Source organism: Hydra vulgaris, chromosome 02 (genome assembly GCF_038396675.1).
Source record: "Hydra vulgaris chromosome 02, alternate assembly HydraT2T_AEP".
Taxonomy (NCBI): domain Eukaryota; kingdom Metazoa; phylum Cnidaria; class Hydrozoa; order Anthoathecata; family Hydridae; genus Hydra; species Hydra vulgaris.
The window spans coordinates 68,817,467-68,831,270 of NC_088921.1; the positions used below are offsets into that span (position 1 = coordinate 68,817,467).

The following is a 13,804-nucleotide window of genomic DNA, read 5'->3' on the forward strand; positions in this document are numbered from 1 at the left end:
AAAAGAAAATACCTAGATTTCTTTTATTCATTAAGTAAGTCCTTCAGGTGTAAGTTTTGAAGAATACTTTTTTGGAATAAAATTTTATTTATTTTATAAAATTGGAGGTAGAGATAGCCTAATAAGTCATCTTGACCTGTACATTCCCAGCTAGCACACTTACGTTGGGCCAACGTATGTAAAACCATCGCAAACGTCGGCTGTTTTTTGCAATGCAAAACCAACGTTGACCCAATGTCATTTATTTAATGATGAAATTAATACCGACGGAACTTAAAACAGCTGGCTCATTAACATTGGTTCAACGTATGTAAAAACATCGTAAAAAATTGATTGTTTTTACGATGTAAACACAACGTTGACCCAATCTTATTAAACCGACGTTGATTTAATGTGTATGAACCAACGCTGAATTAATGTATGTAAAAACATCGCAAAACGTTGATTGTTTTTACGATCTAAACCCAACGTTCATCCATTGTATAAACCCAACGTTGATTCAATATATATAAATTAACGTTGATCCAATGTATGTAAAAACATCGCAAAAATTTGATTTTTTTTACGATCTAAACCCATCGTTGATCCAATGTTATTAAACCGTCGTTGATTTGATGTATAAACATACATTGGAACAATATTGGATTTTATACAGTGGATTCACGTTGCGTTTGCATAGAGAAAAGGCGGATATACAAACATACATTTGTATAATTTATGAGAATTACTTTTTATTTAGATATTTCACTTTATCATGGAAATATATTTCCTTATATATTTTTCTCTTTTTTATGTAATAAAGTATCAAGCCACAAGCAAAGTAAACATGAATGATGTCTGTTTATTCAGATGCAACATGATAGTCATAATCATACGTAATAAACAATGTTAATTCAGCATCAAAATGGCGGAAATACGTAAGTATAAATACAATACGGAAAAAAACACATACTGAAACTTTTTAGTCCCTGTATTTTTTCTTTCCGTTCTCCTGCAATGGGTTGCCTGTAAGGCAACTTTAGTTTGTAGGGCTTTTTTAAAGTTGCCTGTAAGGCAATCGTTGAGTAGTATAGCTTTATGTGCCTTGGGTCTTTTACCTTTTCCTTACACCGGGTTGCCTGTAAGGCAACTTTAGTTTGTAAGCGCATTAAGTTATTTTAAAACAACTTTTGAGTAGAGAAGATTTTGTATGTGTGAAATATGAACGTTGAAGGAAAATACTTAATCGTCAAACCCTGACCACGCTATAAGTTAATCTTAATATGGAAACATCGAAAATTACAATAGACTTAAATGTCTCATATAATAATAAATAAAAACTATGCTCAAGTTATAGCAACTAATTTTAACACAAAACTGTCTGATGAATTTAGTACATTGAAAAGAAAACTTTTGTGTGAAATAACAGAAAATATAACTTAGCCGAATATTTTATTCGCTCTTGAAAGCGCCAATTTAGATCACGATCTGGAAGGCCTGCAAATTATTCGTAAAGGGACAATGATCGAGATTGTCATGTAAAACTGATAAGTCGAAATTGTTGATCCTTGAAAATGGACTTTTAATTAATGGTGTAACCCACCATTTTCATAACTCTACTCCAACTAGAAATATATGCAAACGAGTTGCAGTATCTGTAGTGGGTTTGCCTCTCGAAAAAAAACATATACCTGTCGGTGTGGCTCTTGACCAACTCGGATATGGGAAACACATACACACAAGAGCAGTATATCGCAAAACGCCTAAAAACGGAACATCGTACTATACAGGAATATTAGTTGCCATAATGGATCAATTAATTAAACAAATACCTAGGTCTTTAAGACTATGTGGATAAAACGTCAGAATAATCTATACCGGTCAAAGCAAAGAAGATAACCAAAAACCAAAAGAAAATTTTATAGAAGTAACCGAAGAACCTAGAAATAAAGTAGCGGAAACTAATAAACCAGAAACATCGGTAGAAATACCTAAACCAACAATTAAATTTTCTAAAACATAAGAACCAGAAGCCCTTATGGCGATATGCCAAAACGCTCTCGAAAACCAAATTATAAACAACGATACAAATAACATAAATAAAACAAAACCAAAGACACCTGAACAAACACTACAACCGCCTGAAATAAATTCTTAAACAAAAGAAAGAGAAGCTCACATGGAAGAAAGCCAAAGTTTTAACAATAGTAATATTGAAAACAAAAGCAAACCTCACAATGACAAAATGAAGTAAATGAAGCAAACATAACGTTAAAAGAAAAAGTAGAAGTACCAGAAAAAATAATCGAACTTCCCTCAGAATATCTTTGTTTAGATTATACTGGGAGGCATATGTGCAAATTAAATTTATTCTACCGTTTTGATAAAACAAAATGCTCGGAAGATGAACTATTAATATTCAAGGCATACAAAAAAGCAGAATATGATCAGAGAAAATTCGAAAGACAAATAAAAAGAAACAAAGCATATAAGATACCCATCGGACAACCAACGGATTATTTTAAAAGCAATAGACAAATCCAAAAAAGTTCTTCATACAATCATGATGACTTGACTTGAAACTAATACAAAAAACAAAAGTAATACTTCAGAAATTAAAACTATAAAAGTATAAAAATTATATTAGAAAATAAAAAATATAGAAAACAAAAAAAAAAAAAAAAATTCGAAAATTAATAAAAAACAAATAAATAAAAAAAATACAGTATCCATAAACTTTAAACTAATATAAAAAAACAAAGGTATAACATTAAAAAATAAAACTACAAAAATTACCAAAAAATTTTCAATAAAACTTAAAAAAAAAAAAAAAAAAATAAATAAATAAATACATTTATACATGTATACAACTATACACGCATATAAACATATAATATTTTATGTTTAAATGTATATGCTTAATATAAAACAAACTAATTCAGTTCCGATAAAAGGTAAGTATAAAGTTGTGCAAACGTAAAATAAAACGTTGAATCAACTTAAAATACAACGTTTTGCCAACCTAAAATACAACGTTGTGCCAACGTAAAGTACAATGTTGAATCAACGTAAAACATTACGCAATGCCGACATAAAATACAACGTTGAACCAATGTTGTTATTTGGTTGTTGGCGACGTCGCATTTATAACCAAAATGATATAAAAACAACGTTGGCGGTCGATGTTGGGCCAACGCAACGCACAACATTGTTCTAACGTTTTATCAGTGTATGTGTGCAAGCTGGGTTGGAAGCAGAAACTGCATAATAAGTTATCTTGTCCAGCTCAAGTGACCTGATTAGTAACTTATGAACTTCTTATTTTAATTTTAATTTCAAGTTTTTCGACTTGCAAACTGAAACTAATGCAGGAAACGATTCATTATGATAACATAAACATAAAAGAGAAAGCATTATTGTTTCATGACTGATAGTTTTGCATGAACTCAGAACTTTCAAAATAATCGCCATCTTGCCACGTTTTTGCTAAAATATACAAATGTATATATATATATATATATATATATATATATATATATATATATATATATATATATATATATATATATATACATATTTGTATATAAAGATATTTGTATATATTTATATTTATATATATATATATATATATACATATTTGTATATACTTATATATATATATATATATATATATATATATATATATATATATATATATATATATATATATATATATATATATATATATATATATATATGTATATACAAAAATCTTTCAACATGTTAATAAATTATTATAAATCAGCAAGTGATGAATACTTGAAGATGTGCAATATTTGAAGAAAAGCCACAGGAGCGTTTTTAATAGTTAATAGTTTATTAAAAATAATGATTCTATCTTATTTTTTCGTTCATATTTATCGTTTTTTCAGCTGCCAGTTTCATTTAAACTTGTTAGTTAAAGTAAAAGTTGTTTCTTTCAAAAAAAGAAGAAAAGTTTTGCTAAACAAAAAAAAAAAATGAATTTGTTTAAATATCTATTTAGGTATGTTAGGTATGTTTTTAAAACTTATATCAAAATATAATCGCTTATATATATATATATATATATATATATATATATATATATATATATATATATATATATATATATATATATATATATATATATATATATATATATATATATATATATATATATATATATATTTTTTTTTTTTTTTTTTTTTTTTGTAAAAACTGTAATAATATTTCCAGCAAGAGTGGTCAATATAGCGTGTTACATAATTGAAACAGCAAATAATATAGTGAAAACTAAATAATTATTAGGATATATTTAAATTGCATAGCTAGAATTTTCACGCAATAGGGAACATTAGGTGTAAAATCAGTAAAAACGTAACGACAAAAGTTATATACAAAAATGCTATGAAGTGTCCGCTTTGATAATATTAAAGCTTTTTATTGGAAATTTATTTACATGGCGGCACTTTGACGCAAGCTCGGTTCGTTTATTAAGCATTTTTAGTGGTGACGTAATAATGTGCTAATTTTCTTTCAAGCCCAATTTGAGGCTGTCCTTTAATTAAGTCAACAATTTTTTGGCAATTTTTACCCCTCCCTTGTCAACAACTTGTCAAACTTTCCGAGATCTCCCCCCAATAAATATACGTCAATAATTAATTTACCCCCGCCTCACTTTCTTATGTAAAATAAAAAAAATATGAAAACAAATTAAACATTTTTAAATAACAGTTGTAGAAGTAGTTTACAACTTCAAGAAAAAGTGTTTAAAAGTAAAATGCTTAGAAAAAAAAACTTAATTCAACCTTTAATTTATAAACATTTTTTAAATGTATATAACCATTTGAAGTAACAAATGCTTGCTCTGAACAAAAAGTGAATACGAGTAAAAGTGATTGCTACATTCCTAGATGTTTTCCAAAATTCCTACTATTATAAAGAAATCGTATTTACTGAAATTTTTGATGAGATCTTCAAGATAATTTTTAACAAAACAAGTTTATATTTTTAAGTTTTTATATTACGATTAATAATTGCAAACTTAATATATATATATATATATATATATATATATATATATATATATATATATATATATATATATATATATATATATATATAGAGAGAGAGAGAGAGAGAGAGAGAGAGAGAGAGTTTTTGTATGGATAACGTTAGCATTTAGGTAATTTGGGATAATGGTAGTAATAAACGTTCCCATCAACAGACTAATCCTATATAATGTTAAATATTTATCATAATATTTTTATATTAATTTATGTACAGTGCAGAGTCACAAAAGGTAAATGAGCCAATCCTCCTTACTGTAACTTTAGACCAAATCCAACTCCACATTGAAAACCTACTAACTCTAATAGAGTCTAGCATAACAAAATAATGCATTTGATAATTTGTATAAACAAGGGGTTAGCAATCTTTAAGGAAAAAAGACCCATAGTTTATAATTTATAAAAATTTTTTAGCTTCAAAAAGCTACTAACATCTTGTTTTCAACATTATAATAGCATTTGTGCATGGAGAGTTGCATTATAACATTGAAATTTTAACATCAAATGTTCATACCAGGGTCGGCAACCTGCTTGCGACCAGCAGGTTGCCGATTTTGGTATAAACATTCAAATAGTATTATGTAGGTTATGTACTTACATAAATCTTTATTTGTTTTTAAATCAGGCCAACAAATACAATTTTTGAAAAATAATAATATTACGTAACATCTCGCCTGTGCTCATTTAGTTCTGTGTGTCAGGTATTTTTTAAAGCATATCACGGTTTAAAAAAAGTAGAATATAAAAAATGTAATTAAAATACTAACGGTTGGGTGAGTATGTAACACAAGACTACAAACGCTGCCTAATTTTCTTTTTTTTAATTTAGTTTAGTTTATTTTAGTGGTCAATATTTTAAAAATATTTACAACAATCCGTATTAAATTTATAGACTTTTGAAAAATTCGCGAATGTTCTCTATGTTTAACTTACCAACAAATATGTGTTGCATCAGGCACCTCTATACTAACAGCCTTAAGATACTTGTTCACATCTGCGACACAAGTACCATACTTTAAGAACATAATAGAATACTGGAACAATATGTGGAGAGAGTTTATTTCCAGTTAATGCTTTAAATATTGTCTTTTAACTAATTTAAGTGTTCATTCAGTCGATTTTTGAAAATGTTGACGGAAGTCGCGTCAATTACTATTTGCGGCTGGGTATTCCACTGCAACACAACACGGTTCGTGGAGAAATTCTCTCTTAGCATGCATTTGAGTACTCTTTGCTATGCAAATCTTTGATTATGGCCACGCATAATATACTTTGACGACGAAGGACGCTTTAATAATACGTGAAAGTTTATTTAATCAAATTAATACATGAACTTAAACATTATTAATTCATAGAATTAATTCACCTCTATTTCTTCTTTCTTCAAGTGTCGTAAGACCTAACATGACTCTTCGCTGCTCGACGGTGCAATGTTTAATCTCAGAAGTGGTTTTTGTAGCACAGCTTTGAACCTTTTTCTAGCGCTTTTGTGTCTGCCCGTTGTTAAAGTGACAACGCTTGGATAGCGTACTCTAGGTGAGGACGAACATTTTTTCAGCCTTTCTAAGGAGTGTTCACCTCAGCTGCTGAAACTTGAGCATTACATTTAAAATCATTTGAGATAAGAACTTTAAGATCTTTCTCTAAATGAACAATTTTGATTCTAAGCAACAGGAGGTCTGATCCTGATATGTAATAGTCTCGTTTTGATATCTTTTTTTTTTGCCGGTAGGCATGACTAGTAACTAAGTAAGTATGCATGACTAGTAACAAGGAAACTAAATTTATTTAAAAAAGTAACGTTGTTGACGTCAACTTTTCTTGACCTCCCCCCCTCCTTGTCAAAAATTTCCAGACCCCTTCCCCCTATTTTATTGACTTATTTAATCGACAGCCCCTTTGCAAAATTTTCCATCAGGTTTGAATGGCTCCGCTTGATCGAGAATATTCTATTTTAGTATAGGTTCTAAAGAACTAATTTTACACTCCGACCCATCTTTTGAAAGTTATGTAGAATTGGCTTTATTTTCATAAACAAAAGAGTTTTAATGTTTATACCACCTGTCTTTAAACGTTTTCTCGTAAGTCAGATGTAATAATGCTCTTCTTCTTGGTAAATTTTTACATTTTAAACATTTTCCATTGAATGGACATAAGGTGGTTTGTCGGAAATTGCAAAGTTAATTGGCATTTTTTATGAGAATTTTTTTTTTTTTTTGAACTTATTTAACCGTTTAAAAAATGTTTCAACGTACAAAATTTACAAATAAAACTGATGGCCGGTGTCACCTTAAATAAGTAGATCGTTAAATAAATAGATAAAATGATATTCTGCAAATGTGCAACAACATTAGGACACAATAGTAAGAAGCATTCAATATGATCTTCTAACATTAATTATTTGCATAAAACTTTAACCCATCTGAAAAATCACGTAAACTAAAGCAACTAAAAATGCACAAAAACTAAGATATTTTAAACTTTGAAACCCAGATACTTTAGAAAACTGATATAAAAGCAAACTTTGTGCTATATCAATCGAGGTGTCATCAAGCCAGCCAGGCTGCTTAAAATATCAAAGGCCTTGTCTTTAAACTGTAAATAACTTTAGAAAAAATTGAACTACTACACCCCATTTTACAATGATACTAATATGAACAAACAGCTTTCTTCAAAACTGTATCATTTCCAGTTTAAACTCTATCTATAAAATATCTATAAATCTATTGAAGAAAGTAGTAACATAAATTGTTAAATTTTCAATACATTTACTTTAATGATCAGCAATTGTAATAATATATTTGCTTTCAAGTTAGCTATTACCAGAGGATTTTTTTTGGTAATATATTTATATATAATTAACATAGGTGTATACACTGCTCACTTTTAGAGATTTTATGTTGAAGTTATTTTTACTTCATATTTTTTTAACCACTCTTTCGAGCAGGTTGACATGAAAAAAAAACTGTAGAAAACGAATTAAAAGCCGCATCTTTTTTCATTTTTTGACCATTTTTCTAAATATTTAAGACCTTCAAAAAATGAGGGGCTCCTAAACTTTATGTGGCAGTATCTTTTAAGTGTCATAATATATTTTGATAAAATTTGAAACCTAATAACAAACTATGTTTAAATTGAAGATGAAGAATTTTTTTTCAAAAATAATTTCCCTCAACCAGGGGGATGCAGGGGTCATATTTTAAGTTTATTCCTGCCCCGTGATCTGACTGCCGTGATTTTTAGCAAAAAAAATTATCATTTTAATGAATATTAGCAAAATAATAGTTGCAATTATCTTGTCAAAAACCTATTAGGAATGCAACAAATTTTCCATTTCTACTGACACACACAAAGCATAAATAAATCTCCGATAACAAAATCAGACATATGAAATGCCACAAGCAGTATTTTAAAAATTATAATATGTTACAAAAATGAAAAAGAAATAAGTATTTTTTCAATTTAAATATATCCTTCAAAAATCTTCTTACAATCTCGTTGAGCTGTATTCAATAACTATAGCTCTTAGCTTTTCACTGTGATGGATTCTCAGGCACAACGAACCTTAACAGTGTCTCATTGAAGTTTTTATGCACTGTTTCAAATGTTTGTTCTGATGTAATACCGAGCGGTATTTTCTGCCTATCAAGAAACTCCTTGAGATGGAACCTGATTATATGAAACTTCCATCCAAGTGAAATCTTAATTGCAAATACATCATGGACATATACTTTTAAGTGAAGCATGGATTCCACAAACTTGTCTATTTTTTCTTTGTAGGATATATTGAGTTTCATCCCAAAACAGCATTCAACTACTAAATCAAACAAAATTTAACCAAATATTAACTTGTTGAAAATCATAGTATTAACATAATCATGTCTCCTAACTTTATTTAGACTGGTAGGTCAATAGTCTCCTATCTGTACTAATTGAATTAAAAACCTTCTAAGAAGTGTTAAAAAAAATTTAAAAAGCAATGAAGTACCTTCTTTAAACCTCCTCAGGGTTTCAATGCATTGCAGATATTGGAAAATAAAGTGTCATATCGTCCAATGATCTTAAAACTTTGGCACAGTTAGGTCCATCAAAATCACCACCACTATAGCCATGCTTGATAACCGTTTTCTTTTTAAGAAACTCCTTTAGATTTTTATTAATGAAGAGGAGATCAATAATTTTACTAACATGCTGTTTATACATATGATATTCAGGTGGTAGAATTATGTTAATGATTTCTTCAATCAATTTTTTATCCAACAGGCATGAATAAATAACATTTTTATAATATAGCATCTGTATACGAGGTTCGTTATCAAATTAGTATTTTTTGAATTCACTGCTAGTGATTCTAAAGTCCTTTAAACTCTTTTTTTATAACAACACGAGTATTTTCCACCGTGACCCTTGATTATAGAATATAACTTATAGGTTTTGTTTACTTAAAATATAAAATTTAAATGAAAATAAGATACTTCCTGATTATCCAATGATGATGTTGATCATTTTGTGTCAGAAGCCAAGGTAAACATAAATTAGTTGAGTTGAAGGAGTTGAAAAAGTGTTTTTAGATTGTGTTGATTCTCTTCTACGTTTGGAACTATGCCTAAGATAATCACTGTGTTGACTCTGGTTTACTTCTGGTTTCTCGGTTGAAAATCTAATACTGATTGGTCAAACACGTTCATGAAAATCTTTAGAGATCCCTGCCCAACATCAATGCCAACACGTAAAACAGAATTAAAAATATTCATTTTTCTAAAGGAACAAACTTTAGTTACAAGCAAAGATAGGGCAGTACAATAAAAAATATATTTTTCAAAAAAGTTTTTACCGATCTTGAGCTGACATTTTATCACATCGTAAAAACTATTCAAGTAACGTTACCTGTTCGTAACTTCAGCATAGGTGTTCTCCTGTATTCCAGATTGTTCAACATCTTTTCTTATCTCCTTCATTATTCCTAACACTGCACAATTTAGAAGATTATGGTTTAACTTCAAGTTCATGATTGTTTCACTTCTTATATGCCTTATAAGTGGTTGGTCTCTGTATACTTTAACAGAAAGAGCTTTTCCTCCTGTAGCAAGTTTTATTTTTTTACTATCACCAACAACAGATATTTTTTTAACGTACAAGAAACAACTCTGTCAGCGATATTCTGATTCATTGAAGTAATTAGGGCGTGAAAATTTTAAACAGTTTTTTTTTTGCTGGAAGGATGTCGAACACAAGGATGAACAGTTTAACAGCATTCTGAACAAAATGAATTTCTTTTTTCGATTGTAATCTTTTCAGATTCTACATAGGTGGATTCAGAAAGATTAAGTGTACTACTACTTTTAGGACACCTTCCTAGGCAGCAAATAGCACAATTGCAGTTGCCATCTTTTTGATTAGTTCTTCCGAACTTTTAAACTTGATCACGACCATTTATCCAGGAAGTCCCCACAGCTTTACTGATAGCTTTACCTTTTTGTTTTAAATATAAGTTCCACAAAGTCTTTGATCATATGAATCAATGAATCACTCTTCTCCAAAGATAGAAATTTTTGTCTTTATCGACACATCAGAAACATATCCATCTCCTATTTTTTAAATGAGATCTTGCTTTTTGCTTACTCATTTTGTACAAAAACATTTTTATTTAGTATTTTCTGTATTAGATTTTTTAAATTTTATATATCAATACTCTAACAAATTGTTTAATTTAAACAAATTATTAGACAATTGACGTAATTTATTGAGACTAATTTGTCTAAATTATCGTGTTTATGCCATTAGTTTGATATTAGTACATTTGGAATTAGTCTCTTAATAAATTTAACTTCAACTTCAGGCACAAACCGCGTGATTTGCAAACAAGAGTAGAAATACTCTTGAAAAACGCCCCTCGCTTTGGTTGAGGGAAAGTAATTTCTGAAAAGAAACAAAATATTATCCTGAATCCCATCATAAATTGTAATTCGTTTTCAATCTTAACAAAATAATTTTGACGTTCAAAAGATACAGCCATATAAAGTTTAGGACCCCCTCATTTTTTGAAGGTTTTAAATATTTAGAAAAATGGTCAAAAAATAAAGAAAGATGCAGTTTTAAATTTGTTTTCAACGGTTTCTATTTGATGTCAACCTGCTCGAAAGAGTGGTTAAAAAAAATCTGAAGTAAAAATAACTTCAACTTAAAACCTCTATAAAAGAGCAGTGTATTGAGCTTAAAAAGAATTAAAAATGAGGAGTCTTTCAACTTTAGAAGTTATTTGGATTCAAAGTTATTGCATTTTTTGTGCTGGAAAAACTAATGATTTTTTGACATAACGCCTTGTCCTTAGCTATGGAAATTTTAGCGTGAAATTTGGTGTGAAATGGCACAAAAATATAATAAAAAAACATCAACAATCAAGCGCAAAAATCAAAACAAACTATATGTTTAATATTTGTAGCAACTAAAGCAAAAGTTTAGGAAAAGTTTTTTTTTTTAAATAAACTGACCTTAAAGTTTTTAAATGCTGCGAACTTGGAAATTATGTATAAATGTTAAAAATGTTCTCTACTCCATTAGATTCTTTATCCTTTTTTAATCTATATGTTAATTTTCAAATACGTGTTTATAAACCATTCATTAACTTTTTTATGTTCTTCATTGACTACTTTAAAAATTGTTTCGATATTTTTTATGAGAATAAAAAAGATTAGAGTCACCTGCAAACAAAATAAAATTCAATAAGTTTGATGTTGAAGATCATTAATGTATAGTAAGAAAAGTCAAGGTCGTAATATAGAAACCTTTAAACGTTATAGCATTTTTGGTTGTTTCTATATTATCCTATTGTTTCTATATTATTTAAACCTATATTGCTAAATCTATGCTATTTCTATATTATCTAAATCTATATTGCTAAAAAAATACTCCATTTTTTAAATTAGAATAGAATTTACGGTGTCAAAACTTAACGTACTCTACTATCGCGTGATCAGTTGAATGCTCTTTTTTGAAACCAAATTGCTTACTGTACGACATATTATTTTCAAATAAATAACTATGCAGTCAATTGTACATTATAGGTTCAAGAAATTTAGGAAAATAAGATAAGACAGAAATAGGGTTGTAATTTTAGGGGTCTGATTCATCTCCAGTCTTAAAAATTGGAGTGACTCGTGCAATTTTTAAATAATCCGGAATAATACCTGATTTAAAAGATAGATTAAAAATATGAAATAAGGATGGTTCAATTATATCATAGACTAATTTTAATATTATTACACTAACTTTATCTGTTCCTGCACTTTTGTTATCTTTTAGACTTTATAAATCAGATCGCAAATCAATTTTATCTAGCTTTAATTTCTTCATTTTTTTTATTAGAAGTTGTTTTGACAGAAATCAAATGTCAGTGAAGTTGCAGGAATATTTTGTGCCAAATTAGAACTAACATTAAAAAAAAAGCTATTCAATTTTTCAGCTATTAGCACTTTATCACAAATTAAATCACCGTCAATTTAAAGCTTTTTTGGCAAAACTTTGTTTATATATTTGTTTTGATTAATTAGCTTTATAATTGCATTCTATATTTGTTGTGAGTTATCTTTAGAGTTTTTTATTAGTTGAGAATAATTTTTTTTTAAATTTTTTTTCGATTTTTTAAAAAATACGTGTATAGTTTTTGTAATTAATTTCATTTAAATATGCTATATTTTTTAAAAATGTTTTGATAAAGTTTCTATTATTTTTCTCAACGAATTTAGTAGACTTTTTGCTATCCATGGAGAAAAAAGTGATTCGGAATTTATATAAAGTCTTTTTTGAGGAAATGCTTTATTTTACTGTTTCCAAAAATAGAAAAAATGTTCATAAGCATTGTTAGCATCGTAAAATTGAAGAAACTGCTCAAAGCTGCAATATGTTGTGTGGAGTTTTTATTGATCTGCTGTTTAAATATTACAATTTTGAGGGAGTATTATTAGGTATTATGCTGTTTTTAACTGTTCGAAAATGATCAGTCAAATCAGTTTTTATTGTACCTGTAATAAAGCAGTTATTAAAAAAAATATTAGTAATTATATTAGCGCATAGATTATAGGAACTTTTTGTAATCCTTGTTGGCTTGATTATTGTTGAAATCATATTATTTTTGTAAAAGTGTGATTTACAAAACATTAAACTGACGCATGGTTCGAAAATTCGAGTAAACATGCTTTTGAGTTTTGTTAACTTTGATTAAAAAGTGCAAATACAAGTCTTAAAATTTTTTAAATTGTGCGCTGGTTCTCTATAAAAAGCTATATTTTAGAAATTTTACAGACTCAAATTATTATAACTTGAAAAATAAACTATATGCCAAATTATTTGTGAAGTTTTGTAATTTATTTTACAATTTTTTCAAGGAAATTTATAAACTGTTTATAAAATAACTCACAATAGAAAAAATTCGTGAGCGCAAAACTATTGAAAGCAAGCTTCGCTCTGAAAAACCTTAGGTTATAACTGAAAGGGCTAATAGATTGTTATAAAGTATTCCAATAATAATTCTTACAACACTGCTATTAAATTTAATTTAATTATGCATCAGCTTCAGGGCACAAACGTCGATAGACGTTTAGATAACTAAGAGTCGATTACGACAAAATAATTTGTATAGCCACCGTCCACTTAGGAACTTGCTGATATCAGCCAGTAAATTGAAAACCAAAATAAAATTTGCATAAGATCAACTTATTTGGGCAGTTAATGTTAGTCAAAAATTCTTTTCTATGATG

At 28.3% G+C, this 13,804-nt stretch overlaps 1 protein-coding gene across 2 annotated transcripts in view; it reads left to right on the forward strand.

Annotated features, from left to right (window-relative positions):
• Positions 1-3,848: 3,848 nt before the first annotated feature.
• LOC105843513 (uncharacterized) overlaps positions 3,849-13,804 on the forward strand; it is a 57,334-nt gene continuing 47,378 nt past the window's right edge. The window contains exon 1 of one of the 2 annotated variants that reach the window (XM_065791798.1): positions 3,849-4,003. In XM_065791798.1, coding sequence (XP_065647870.1) covers positions 3,978-4,003 — 26 coding nt within the window. In that variant the 5' untranslated portion in view covers positions 3,849-3,977. Of the gene's footprint in view, positions 4,013-13,804 lie in introns of both variants that reach the window. The other variant, XM_065791796.1, reaches the window with a different exon arrangement.